This window comes from Hippopotamus amphibius, chromosome 2 (assembly GCF_030028045.1).
Source record: "Hippopotamus amphibius kiboko isolate mHipAmp2 chromosome 2, mHipAmp2.hap2, whole genome shotgun sequence".
Lineage (NCBI taxonomy): Eukaryota > Metazoa > Chordata > Mammalia > Artiodactyla > Hippopotamidae > Hippopotamus > Hippopotamus amphibius.
Window position 1 is genome coordinate 137,368,573 of NC_080187.1, and position 13,553 is coordinate 137,382,125.

At 38.5% G+C, this 13,553-nt stretch overlaps 1 protein-coding gene across 9 annotated transcripts in view; it reads right to left on the reverse strand.

The window, feature by feature from the left end:
* The window catches only part of CHD2 (chromodomain helicase DNA binding protein 2), a 116,274-nt gene that overhangs the window by 41,401 nt on the left and 61,320 nt on the right, over positions 1–13,553 (reverse strand). For 5 of the 9 annotated variants that reach the window (XM_057719808.1, XM_057719806.1, XM_057719804.1 and 2 more), the window contains 7 exons: positions 11,089–11,266; positions 10,614–10,766; positions 8,380–8,451; positions 5,221–5,370; positions 4,322–4,470; positions 3,204–3,300; positions 2,694–2,786 (listed from right to left, as the gene is read on the reverse strand). In XM_057719808.1, coding sequence (XP_057575791.1) covers positions 2,694–2,786; positions 3,204–3,300; positions 4,322–4,470; positions 5,221–5,370; positions 8,380–8,451; positions 10,614–10,766; positions 11,089–11,266 — 892 coding nt within the window. The remainder of the gene's footprint in view (positions 1–2,693; positions 2,787–3,203; positions 3,301–4,321; positions 4,471–5,220; positions 5,371–8,379; positions 8,452–10,613; positions 10,767–11,088; positions 11,267–13,553) is intronic. The other 4 variants (XM_057719805.1, XM_057719802.1, XM_057719810.1 and 1 more) reach the window with 1 other exon arrangement.

Sequence of the window (13,553 nt, forward strand, 5' to 3'; positions counted from 1 at the left end):
TCTAGCCAACTGGTTACCTTATTCATTTCTATTAAAAGTATAGAAGCTAAAGGTATGTAATAATTTCATATGCTCAGAACTGCACGTTAGTCCTAGGAATAAAAACAAAAACATAAAATGCAAAAACTTCAAACAAAATTGGAAGAATGTTCCATTTACTTCATTTCAAATATTTAACATCTAATATCTACTTATATTGAAATAATATGTATCCCAGAAAGAAAAGCATCTATATCTATGCATTTCAAAGCTTCAGACTATGGCTACAGAGAAACTAGCTCTGGGCAGCTTCTGAGCAGTGGTGGGCAGGCTGCAGGCCTGGGCTGAAGCTGAAGAGAGTTTCAGGAGGTTCCATTCCTCAAAAGCACTTGCAGCTAACAGTGAAGTCAGAACTTTACAACTTTTGGCCAAAATTAACTTTAACTTCCAATATGGATATTGTCATGTTCACAATCAGATTTTTTAAATCCCACAACAAAACAAGAGGTGTAATTTCTGAAATTCAAAATTTAACATTTTCCTGTTTTATAAAATGAATCATCTGATATTTCTCAAGTTAAGCACTGTTTATAATTACTTCAGATCTGACTGTTAAAATGATATCAATGGATACGAATACCAATATTATACATATGTTAGTGGTTCATGCAGTTGGGAATTTAACTTCTGCAAGAGTGGTACAGCAGTTAAGGGCCAGACTCTGCAGGCCACACTCCCTGTCTAGGAAGTAATCACAACTCCAAATATGTGCGACTTTAGGAAATCTACTTAGCCTCCTTGTGTCTCTGTTTCCTCACCTATAAATGAAGATAACATCTACTTCAACATAAGGTTGCTGTAAAAACTCAAAAGAGTTAATATATATAAAGCACTTGAAACAGAGTTTACAGTACGAGTTATGCAAGGATTGGTTATTATTACTTAAGAAAACAGTAATCATAAATATCTCAAAAAAGGTTTGTTATGTTTCCAACATGTTAAATTAGCACAACCAAAAAAAGGGGAGGGGGTAGAGATTATCAGGAAAATTAAGTCAATTCAGTGAAGCACTCTAGAAATACAGAGTCCCTAGGGTAAGCAGACTCCAACTTAAATCATTTGACCAGATGCTGAAACATAATGGCCAAAAGGGCTTTAAAAGGCAAGTGTCACCAGTAACATGATTTTTGATCAACCTGTAATATGCAGAAATTTTTCAACCTAAACAATCATATAATATTTTGACCAGGACACCATCATGAAGATTACTTCTGTTTAAGAAGGAAGCAATAGTCATAGACGTGAAATCCAGTTGAAACACTAACAATCACCTCCATCCTCTGCCTCTTCAAACACATTAACTCTGATTCTAGAGCTCTGTCATCCACTCAACTCCTTCCTTTTTCTTCCACTGAGACAACTTGTACCTGTGGCCAACTCTGGACTTCATCACAAAATACTGCTTCCTTCCAAGCACTTCCTCCTCAATCCTAATGGGTCTACCACACATAACCATCAATGTAACCTCTAGGTCTTCCCTGCTTCCATAACCAAACCACAATGAATCCATCCAATCATGTCCTCACTTGAATCTGGGAAGCTTCTGCCACTTTGATAACTCTTCCATGCCTCCCAAGCCAACCTCCCATCTTGGGATGGCCAACTGATCCAATTTCTCTGACCTCAAGTATTTCTGGAGAAAGTCATATGATCCTGCTGACTGGCTCTAACGTGAAGCCCCATCTTCTAAATTCAGCTCTACTCTCTACTCCCTATCAAGTTCCTCCCAGCAACTCCTGGCCCCTGGATGGGGCCATCCCAAATCTTTTCCACTTCTCAGCAAACACCTCACTTACTTTACTGGTAATTAAGGTCACCAATTGGAACTCCTACATCTTCTCTCCCTGCTATTCCCTGAAGAGTACTTTCCTTTTTCTTTCAAAGGCCAGCTCCTCCATCTGTGCTTTTGATTACATCCTTTCCAGCCTCCTCCTGGGCAATGTGCAATCCAATTTTCCTTCCTTCTTTAGAACCTTCAATAATTTCCCTATTCTCAAGTTCTTTCCTCAACCTAGAAATATGGTAACACCTTTAAAAAATCTTGCCTTGCTTGGCCCTTCTATCCACATAAATTGCTTTCACTGTTCTCCTCACTAAGTTATTTAATAGTATCTGTACTCAATGCTGTCACCTCCTACTTATCTGGTGCCCAGCTTCTGCTTTAGTCCTGATCTCATTTAATTCTCTGTCAAATACCACTAACAACCCCGTAACTGCCCTTTTAAAAAATCCCACCAAGTCATCAAGAGCTTCCCAATTGTCACCTTCTATTTTCATACCTTTGACCTCACTTTGTCATGATTCTATTAATGTCTCTCCCATAACCCTTCCACACCTCTCAGAGCTCCACATTATCTAGTTCTCCAACCATCCCACTGACAGCATATTCTCAGCCTTTGTCACACTGATTTCTTTGTCTCTACCCACTGACTCTGGATAGGATGGACCACTTCAGTGGTTACCCTCATGGGGAGGATTGTAAAGCCTATACTCACATCATACTTGGAACTCTAGAGGATGATTTTAAGGGATATGAGTCAACTTAGGTAAAGAGAAAAGCAGAGTGCCTTGCACCCAGAAAGTCCTGACGGGCATTACTTATTATTGGTTCATGAATCAATGCCAAGGACTTTCTCAGACAATGATTTTCATACCTTAAATTGTGACAGAAGCTCATCTGTTGCACTTGTTGAGACTTCATTCTCTCTGGTTTCAGCCAAGCGTAGAATTTCATCTATATCCATTTCCTAAAGAACAAGAGCAGCCAAACATGGTGAAAAGGCAACAGTGGTTAGCATTTACTGAAAATGACCGGTGCAAATAAACCAACTCTCCTCTCTGACATTCCATTTTCTTTTACACTCTCAGTTTTATATCCTCTATAGCTAACATTTCAAACTACTATTTATACAAAATAAGATAAAACTTCAGAAATTACAAGAAATAAAATTGGAATAAAAAAGACCAAAGACAAAATCCTCAAATGCTTTTCTCATTCTTTCCTATTCAATTTAGTAACAGCTTTCAGCTCTATAAGAAACAATTATGTTCTGTAAGTAACTGTTTCTTTATAAAAGCTTCAAACTCAGAATCTGCTTCCAAAAAAATTTAGACTCTCACAGACGATACTTATCAAGAAAATTTTTTCCCTTACTGTTAATTACCTGAGGTTCTGATTCCTCCCCTTCAAGTTCTTTGAAGAGATCCTCTGCTCCAAATTTCAAAATTGCTGTCAGCTCCTCTTTATTAAAAGGATTTGAACTGTAGAAGTAAAATGTAGTTGTAATCTCTTAGGAATGTCAACTAACCTCTATGGAGTTCTAAATATCTGTTCTTCATAAAGAGGTCATATTACTGGTGAAAATATAAATTCTGCCACAAGAAAAACGATCTCACAAATATTTCATGTTTTTTAATCCACAGAAGAGTCTGCAGTGGTAAACCTAACCTAAAAGAAGACTAAGAAATCAACTGTTTTTCTGTGGGTTCATCTATTACATGGTTAAGCAAGAAAGATAATTAGCAACATGAGAGAAGGGAGTTCCCCTTGTCCTTTGACTCAGAAAGTTATCATTCACCAAGAATTTTCAAACTCCTCATCTCTGGTCCAAATTAAGAGAATAAGCTTTTTCTATCTAGTTTCCTCTCTAATGGAAAATGATCATCATCTAATTAGGAAGGGCCCATTTGATTTCACCTGTAACACAAGTTGTAGGACTGCCACAGAAGATACTCAACAATCTGGTCAAAATGTAAACTAAGAGAAATAGTTGTGTTTCCAAACAAAGCCAACTGAACCTTAACTAGTTTCCTTTTATACTCTTCTGTTCTCAATAGGAAAGCTAATCTCCACACAAACATTTTCACCAATAGTAAGAAACAGCTACCAATTCAATCTGGTTCATTCTCGCCACTGAAAAGTCCAAGGCGACATTGTGCTGGGATGAAAAAGCCCAATGGGGAGCACACAGCTGCCACCGCTGCTGCTGTGTCATATGCCACAGGCAGAGCCAAAAGCACAAGGCAAAGGAGGAAGGCAGGGAAGAGAGGGCACATAAGAAGAAAGCTGATATGCAAAAAACAAAAAAACAAAAAAGAGGAAGAAGGAAAAACAGGGAAAGCAAAATAAAATGAAAATGTCATCTTCTTGCAGCTTTGGCATGGCCTTTTCTAGGTAATTAATGGATTAACGTCTGTTGTATTGCATCCTATTAGAAGAACAAATTATACGAAAGTGGATTAAAACTGACTCTGCTACTTCTCCCATCTTTCTGGCACTTACTTGGACCTTCCAGAGTTGTTTTCTAGAACCGTCCGGCCAGTGGTATCCATGCGCTGAATCACCAGATGGTCCAAAACCATCTTCTTTTTGGCCCGTTCTATGATTTCTTCCTCCACGGTCCCCTTTGTAACCAAGCGGTAAATATTTACCTGCGGGAAAAAGAAATGTTATGCTTATGCCTGATCTCACATACACAAAAATGCTACCTCTGTCTAAAACCAAGAGAGGAAATAAAAAATATCTGTTCTCTGCTATGGCATACCACCTGTAAGCCGTCCATCCAAGCAGACAACTTACGTACGTGCAGTATTCTTACTATCTGCATTCGTAAATAAAACTGCCTCTAAGTAAGTGTTATTATAGCCTTGTCCTAATGATAAAAAAGTTGCTAAAGAATTATCTGTCTCACCGAAACTGAATCTTTGGCCACACATGAAACTTAAGAAGTACCCAATACTAGAGCAGACTCTGAAATCCATCTATGACAGAAATAAGTGTGTACATTTCCAACATACCACAGAGCTAACACTGGTCATGTGTAATAAAAGTAAATCATCTTGAACAATGTTAGAATAGTTAACAACTTTTCCATACTGAAATAGATTGAAAATTTCAATTTTAAGTTTATTCATCATATATCTTTGAGTAAGCCAGAAAGTTACTGGTGATATACTTTTCAAACAGTGAAAGAGAATAGTTCCATAACTATAGACTCATCTCAGCCCCAAAGGCAGCTTTTCTGTACTAGCTAATTAACAAACAGACAGCCACCCTTGGGGAAATGAAGACAAAACAGGAAAGAAATAAAAAAAAGCATTTTATAAACATCCTGAAAGGGATGAATAACCTCCCCTGCCCCCTCCCATCCAAGCCATACCCAGAGGCCCCTCTCCACTGACCTGCTTCTTCTGACCAATTCTGTGGGCTCGGGCTTGTGCCTGCAAGTCGTTCTGGGGGTTCCAGTCCGAATCAAAGATGACGACTGTGTCCGCTGAAGCCAAATTGATTCCCAGGCCACCAGCCCTTGTCGAGAGCAGGAAACAGAAGTCCTGTACACAATGCAATATACTACTTTATGCAGTGGCCTTCTCAGAAACAGTTTCACAGTCCAATAAGCCCTTATACCTGGAAACCCCTGCAGGTGTGAAGAAAAGTGAGATATGATGGACAAACTTTATGGAGGCTACAAGAATGTCAGGGACTTGATGGCAGAGTGAATTTTCATTTGATTAAGAGGTAAGAGTCAGTGCAATGAACTAAGGAGTAAAGTAGAATTTGATACGGCAACAGGAGCAAAAGAATTAGTGTTCCCTCCTGGCTAAAACTAGTACACAAGCAGTTAACAGAAACCAGACAAACAGTTATCAAGGGGATCGTTTCAGCAAGTTGCTTAGATACTTATTTCCTGCATAAAGGTGGATTATGCCATGTAAGGCAGTCAGTATGGGCAAGGAGATATTACTGTGTAAGTGTCCATTCATCTGTTAGGCTGGTGAGGAACACAGAAACACTGTACTAACAGATCACACGATGGAACCACTGGGCAGCACAGCATCCTCAATCACCACGAAACATGCACAAAGAAAACCAGAGCAGGCGTGGCTGAACAGCAATGTGTTGGCAAGACCCAGGCACTGACATATTCCAGTTTCCACAGCAATGATAACAGAGACCGGGCAGGCACAGAACACCCGCCTGCATCTGAGTGCGCAGAAAAAAAAATGGGCAGGAGGCAGGGAATACACTCTATGAGCCAGAGAAAATGAAAGCCAAACAGATGTCTGTTTTCAGGGAATGTGGTCATGTACCAAACACTGACACCTTTCTGGCATGAAAGTGGCACTCAAAAACTGGTAGTTCTAAGTTACATTTTGATAAATAGGTATATATACACAGATGCAATGAAAAGGTCTCCATATTCTAAGTTAACAGTCACATTTACCAATATTATGCCATAGAAATAAAAATGGAGAGAGCTGTCTCACAAGAGCTTTAAACAATTCAGATAAAGAACTGATGGGCAGGGGTGTTGAAGCACAGTCTGTGATCCTTGGTAGAGACACCAAGCAACACCACACTCTAAAGAGAGGCCTGCAGGTAAACACTTGAGAATGAGACACCTAAAACTTAAATGAAATCTGGGGTCTGAATGATCATAAGAAATGTTTTCAATGTCACTCTTTATCAAAGACAATATGAATTACATTAAAATATTATTTGTGTCTGTTATCAAATGGTAAAATGGAAATCTTCATACATAAACATTATGACTATAAATTGTTTGGAAAGAGTAATTTAGCAAAATGTATCAATAATCTTTTTGACATGCTCATATCCTCTTAACTAAACATCTGACAATAAAATGGTTAAATAAATGATGGAACAGGCATGAGACAATATTAGAAATTACCATTTTTTTAAATCTTTAATGACATGGGAAAATGCTCAGGGTAGAATTCTGAATGAAAGGTGACCACAAAACTATACGCAGCATCATCCCAATTGGGCAAATATAGAAAGAAACAAACGGTTTCTTCCGAGATAAACAGAAATGCACCCAAATAATGCAAATTGCAAGCTTTCTCTAGGATGGGAGTTTTCTTCTTTGTACTCTTCACCATCTTCCAAAATTTCTAAATGTGCATATAATACTTTCCCCCAGTAATAAAGTATATAATTTTTAAAAATTAATTTAAAAAAACCTCAGATTTGCAGAAAATGATAAAGAATCTCTTTCCTACATCTAGCCATGGGGCAGGGGGATCAATAGAGAACTACTGAAGAAAGCCACTTTAGCTTTTCTCTGAGAAAGGGCTGTATGAAACATCCATCTCATACTGTGTCTTAGACTAACAGTAGGGACCACAAAACAGATCTCAACAAACACTGATGAGAAACAGCTACCAGTGATGGGCTGCCTGCTCTGCGCCAGGCCCTGCACTCAGCACTGTGTGTGGATTATTGCACTCAACCCTCACAGCAGGGTTATGAAGCAGGGAATCATCGTGCGCTTACAGCTGAGGAAACAGGGAGGAGAGAGAGGAGGACAGGAATTAGAAGTTATCAATGTTTTTAGTAATTTCTTTCCTTTTCTCCTTGAGGATTCAGAGCCTTGTTTCTGAAAAGATTAATGCCCAAAACTCCTCAAGGAGAAATAAAATTTTAGGCTAGCGAAGTAGCCAGAATACCATAGTCTAACTAGGCCCATGTGCTATTTGAGGAGCAGGAGTCATGCCATTCTGGAGTGACAGACAGACATGAAGAATATTCAAAGCTCTTGAGAAAGCAGAAAGTTACGCCTGTATTCTGTATTCCATCTATACAGAATAGCGGCCCCAACTTCAGAAGCTCTAACGTTCTCTCCAAAACACGTCTAGTTCTACATCTGGCTCTCTCTATGGCTCTCTTATCACACCACTACAGCCTTACCTACACTAAATCTCTTCTTGTCTCTTCTGTCAAATTCCATGGTATTTACTAGCTTGATATGCACAAATCACAAGGTTACCACAGTTTCTAACTTGTCCTAAGTGGTCTTCCACATGTGCCTTCAAATACCAAATTCAAGCTGGACACTTAACAGATTAACCAATGTTGCGGTGAGTCCAAGCAAGGGAATTAAGCCACCAGGGTCCAACAAATCTGAGACATGGCAAACATACTTTTTGAGATTTAAGTCACCAAAAAAAGTACAGATCAGAACCTTCTGGTGTAACATACATGTCAAAACTAATCCTACTAGCTAGCCCTCCCCAACCTGTCTTGTGGTTCTCCTAGGCCCAGAAATTTGGTATCTGGAAGCCACCAGAGAACACTCAATTGATATCAAAACTACTCTGTCATTAATCCAGACCAGGGGAGATAAACAAGCACACATATGCTTTTCTGGAGGGACAAACAACAAAATTAAGAGGCATCTTTAGTGATTTCTCATTCCCTTATCAGGTAGGAGAGTTGCACCGTGAATTGTTTCTGAAACAGAATACATTAAGCTAGAAAGGCATTCCCCTTGATACAGAGCCCAAGCTGCCCAAATAACAAAGCCATGCATGCTGTACCTCAGACCCATCTGCATTGAAGTGGTCCAGTGCCTGTTTTCGAATTTCTCCCTTGATGGAACCATCCAGACGCTGTAAAAATAAACCACAAGAAAATCATAAGGTAGGAAGATCAGCCACACTCAAAATAGAACACCAGACTGTAACCTTCATGACTCCAACACCCACTGAGTAAAAATAGCCAGAACACACTGGCAAAGTGCTGTCCAGGAGCTGTGCTTCAGCAGCACACCCGACCTGCCCCAAACTCTCCGGTTACAAACTCAAGGTCAGATGCTTCTGATTCTAAGGATCATCTAGGTTTATCCAAGGATCAGAATGGCCACCAGGACATAAGGAGAAAGATGGAGACCCAAGCTGTGCTTAGAGGCTTTGCCTGCTTCTACATCTGTGGGTACCAAAGAGATTAGGAAATACTACCACTGGTCACCTTATAATTAGCTCCTGCAGAAAAATGATGCTCCTTAGCTATATGGCTAAAAGTTGCCCTGTTATTAAGTGCTCCATAAACCAAAAAATTATTTACATAATTTTGTTTGGAAAACATTTTCCCATAATAGTGAAAATGTTAAAATTAAGTGAGTCATAGACCTCAGCTTTTCTGAAAATTACACTCTAAAATCAGAGCAAAGTGTTCAAGCATCCAAAATGTATCTTGAAGAGGACCTCTGGCACTTACTAGCACAAACAATTCTTACATTAGACTATATGTCAATTCTAGGTCCAAACAATATCCCCAGAGAAACCACATAATTTGTAAAATAAACACTGAAGAATTACTACCTATATGCTGTACATACAGCATTTCTCACTCTTTAAAATCATTTTCACGTTGTTTCCCCTTAATCACCACTTGAGGTAAACTACCTTGTTTTACAGAAGGCAAAACTGCCTCGACAGAGGCTGTCAGCCGGCCAGCGATCAGTGATGGGGGTGGGACGCAGTCTGTGGAAGAACGTACAGCTCAGCGCTCTGCCCACCAAACCCAGAGCTACCTGCACACAGGCAGAATCACACGTGGGACCCCCTTTCTTCTTTCTGACTACCACTCTACTGAGAGCCTTGACCCAAAGATACATTTAAAGAGCAGAGTCAAAGCCAATATTTGAAATTAGAAAACCCAAATGCCCTCTTTTCAGTATTCTCACTAAGAGAAGACATTAGGCATGATAACCTGAGCAGACTCCAGACTACTTAGTCCCTAAAGAGAAAAGTAATGTATTCTTTACTTGACACCAAATGATGAGCTAGACCTGAAAGCTCACAGGGATCAGGTGCACTGAGAGAACACTCATTCTCTGTAGTGTTTTGATAATTACCACAGTATTTAACTATATTCTAAGACAGCTACTGAAAGACCACACAAGGTATTATGGATATAACAATATACTGCCTTTCAGGGTATGCTGAAAGACAACCTGTTACTGAATTTTAAAGCTTGGCATCCTCAGAGAGAATCACTGACTTCAAGTTTCTTCAATACTGGCATAACTGCATGAGTGCATCCAAAATCAAAGAAAAATATTTCTTTAACACACCTTAAAACTCAAGGCACTATAAAAATATTAGGCCACAAGTCAAGGTAAATCTCATGCATGTCCATAAAACAGATCAGAACTAAGTTTCCCATTATCTAACACACAGAAAAATATTACTATGCTGAAGAATAATCCCCTTCTCTTATTTTTCTCCTTATCTTACAGTAGATTAATGAATAACAATGAAAACCCAAAATTAAAATTCTGCAGAGTACATCTGGAGATGAGCAAGGTTTCAATTATACTGCTCTCCTGAGTTCCCAGCCTCACAGCCAGGCTCAGTTTCCTTTGGGGTGAAATATACAACACTGTCACCTCACTTTTTCTTTCCTTCTTAGGATTTGGGCTCCTGTCATCAGGTTCACACTTCCTTCCTCTCTACTCTTACCACAGGCTTGGAGATGTAAGACACCATCTAACATACTTTTCTCTGGCCCAATTTTCCTTTCTCTAATCCCCATCCCTCATCCATCAATAAGAGAGAATGATCTTCCCCTGACCTTTTTCATTACAGGGTAGCCTAAAGGCACGGAAGGAAAAACTAAGATACTCCTGGAACCTTAATCTCAATTTGTTTCAAGCTAAAATCCTGTTTTCTACTTTAGGATAATTTAGCAAGCAAAGCATACAACCTAGAAGGAGGGAGAGGTGGAGGGAGGAAGGGAGAGACCCCAATCAAGAATCCAGCATCCTCACCTGGAAAGGATAGTGTTTAATAGTCAGGTACTCAGCCAGGATATCCAACATTCTCACCATCTGAGAGAAGATAAGGACTCTGTTCCCTCTTTCTCGAAGTCTTGTCAACAGTTTGTCTAATAAAATCAGCTTCCCACTGCTCCTGATCAGGGACTGCAGGTTGAAAAGACATTCTAAGTATCATGTTCAAAAACATACTTCAATTTGCCCTTCACCTCTAAGAGTTCATATTTTTAAAATCATCTTTAAGCTTTCTGAAGCCTTCTTCAATTTGGCTGACAAGCAATTCCTGAAATGCTCTTTACCTGGTATCTTTGACAATACACTTTCCAGATTTTTCCTAGCTACTTGAATCTTATCACCTGTTTTTAAAGCTTCTTTTGATGCTCCCTAAAGAGTCATCAAGGAGGAAAAAGAGTATTTTGATAAAAGCATCTATAGAAACTAAATTGTCTTTAAGACAGTAATTACATACAAGGTAAGCACGCACCAGAAGAATCTCCTGTCCATTTTCCCTTTCATTTTCTTCGGGGGGTTTAATCAGATAACAGTGGTTGCAGCATTTTTTCAGTTCCATCACAATATTAAGGAAACCAGATGTGCTGCCTCTTGTTCCTTTGGCAAGAGCCTTGTAATTCCTGGTCAGAATCCATCTGCAAGTGAAGATAATAATGATATTATTAGATTCAAAGAAACAGAGAGTTAAGGGTACTAGAAGACTGTAAAAGAAAACAGTGTTACTGGGGGTGGCGGGGAGAGTTAAAAAGGCAGGGAGGGATGCTTTATTTTATATCTCCTGCCACCTACCCAGGAATCCTCACATATCTCCAGTCAGATTCAGACCATTAATCATTCTATTGGGTATTTCAACCTAGCTGAACAAAGGAATATTAAAAGAAAATAATAACAAAATATACCTATACACAGAACATATATAACATATATATATTTTATATAAACAATGATTGTCACTGAAGCAGTCTTCATTGTAGTATGAAAGTGAAAATTAAGCTGTCTCAAATTAGAAAATCAGTTAAATAAATAAAATATATCAAAGATAAAAGCTACATACCCGTTTGAACTGTTGTGAAACGGTATTTTACGTGATACAGTGCTCATGATGAGTATGTTTTACACCCCAGTTTGGAAAGAAGGGAGGAGGGTGCATAAATATTCATGCATATCCAAGCATATAAGCTCCAACCACTAACCCCAAAATATTAGAAGTGCTTTTTTTTCTGAGTAGTGAAATTTCTTTACACTTTTAGCCATCATACTTTTAGGAATCCATCTCAAAGAGGAATGCTCAAGAATTCTCCCTGTACCACTATTTATAAAAAGAAAGTTATTTGAAACTATCCAAATATCTCTCGCTAAGGGACTAGTTGAATAAACTATGCTATAGGTCCACTATGCAACTGTAAAAAGAAAGGACTGTCTCTATAAACTACTATGGAGTACTCTCCAGCACAGCTGTTTCCCATCGCTAAGTGAAAAAAGTAAGGTACAGAAAAATGCATACAGTATGCTACCATTTGTATAAGAAGAGGAAGGCAATAAAAAAAGTTAACATGTATCCGCTTATATTTTAAAAACTAAAAAATAAAGATAAACATTAAGGTTTTTAACTATAATAGTAATTATTACTTAAGGAATGAGGGACTAGAATGGAGGAGACAAGGACAGAAGCCAGATATCTCTGAACATGCCAGGCTTGGCAGCTTTGCCTTTGGAACTCTATAAATATTATAAACAATCATGAGCAAAATTAAACAAAGCAATCTCTTAAAAAAAATAAAATAAAATAAAATAAAATGAAGTAAATAAACCATTGTACCTAGCCAGTAACCTAACCAAAATGAAGAAAAACTATCTCAAGTGCTTTAAGACTCTTATCCATTTCTAGTGGATATACCTTTAAAAACAAACAAAAAAATACTATTTCTTACAAACCTTTACCTTTTTTTGTTTTTCACCTTGCTAGTGGTAAGCCTGGCAAAACTATTCTAAGACTGTGTGTGTAGTGTAAATTAGGCTGGTGCAATTGAGACGCTGAATTTTTGGTATGTGTATAAGTTCATTAAGGTCAAAAAAAATTTCTGTAGTACTATTTAACTGGAAAAAAACTCATGATGTATTTTTATCTTTAAAAACAAATTTCCTAACTCTGTCTATGAAAACGACCTGTGAATAATGTCCACTACAGTTGCAGGGAGCACCCCCAGTGCCATCTGTGGTCTCCAAACACCATTTCCCAATAAAACACAGTATGTGGAGCTTGTTGGCTGACTCTAGTTCTGGAGCAGGAAATGAATGAGATGAATCTGAAACATTTCATCCTTCTAGAAAGCAAAGAAGCCATCAACTACAACTTGAATTTTGTCAAAAGAACTCAGAATCAACGTGAACAAGCGCACACTGGATAAAACTGGGAGCATTAGACCATGAGTATAGATAATAACTGCAAAAAAATGAAACACAAATATGCTTACTGATGAATTCATAATCATACCAAAATAAGTCTCACTGGTCAAACCTCTCAAGGAAGGTAACTAATCTATTTTTTCTTTTGAAAATGTCAAAAATTCAACATGGATGGACCTCAAACACATTATGTTGAGTGAGATAAGCCAGACAGAGGTAGACAAGTAACGTATCATATCATGTATACACAGAATCTAAAAAAGCCTAACTTGTAAAAACAGAAAGTAAAATAATGGTTACCAGAGTGTGGGCCGGGGGGACAGGACAGACGTGTTTAAGAGTGCAAGCGTGGAGTGAGTGGTAAATAATCCCTAGAGATCTAATACACAGTGCAGTGAACACAGAACAACAGCGACATATTACAGTCATCAACCTTGCTGAGAGCCTAGACTTAATCCCAACCACTAAAAAGAAAGGATCATCATATAATGTGACGGAGGTGTTCAAGATCAAGGG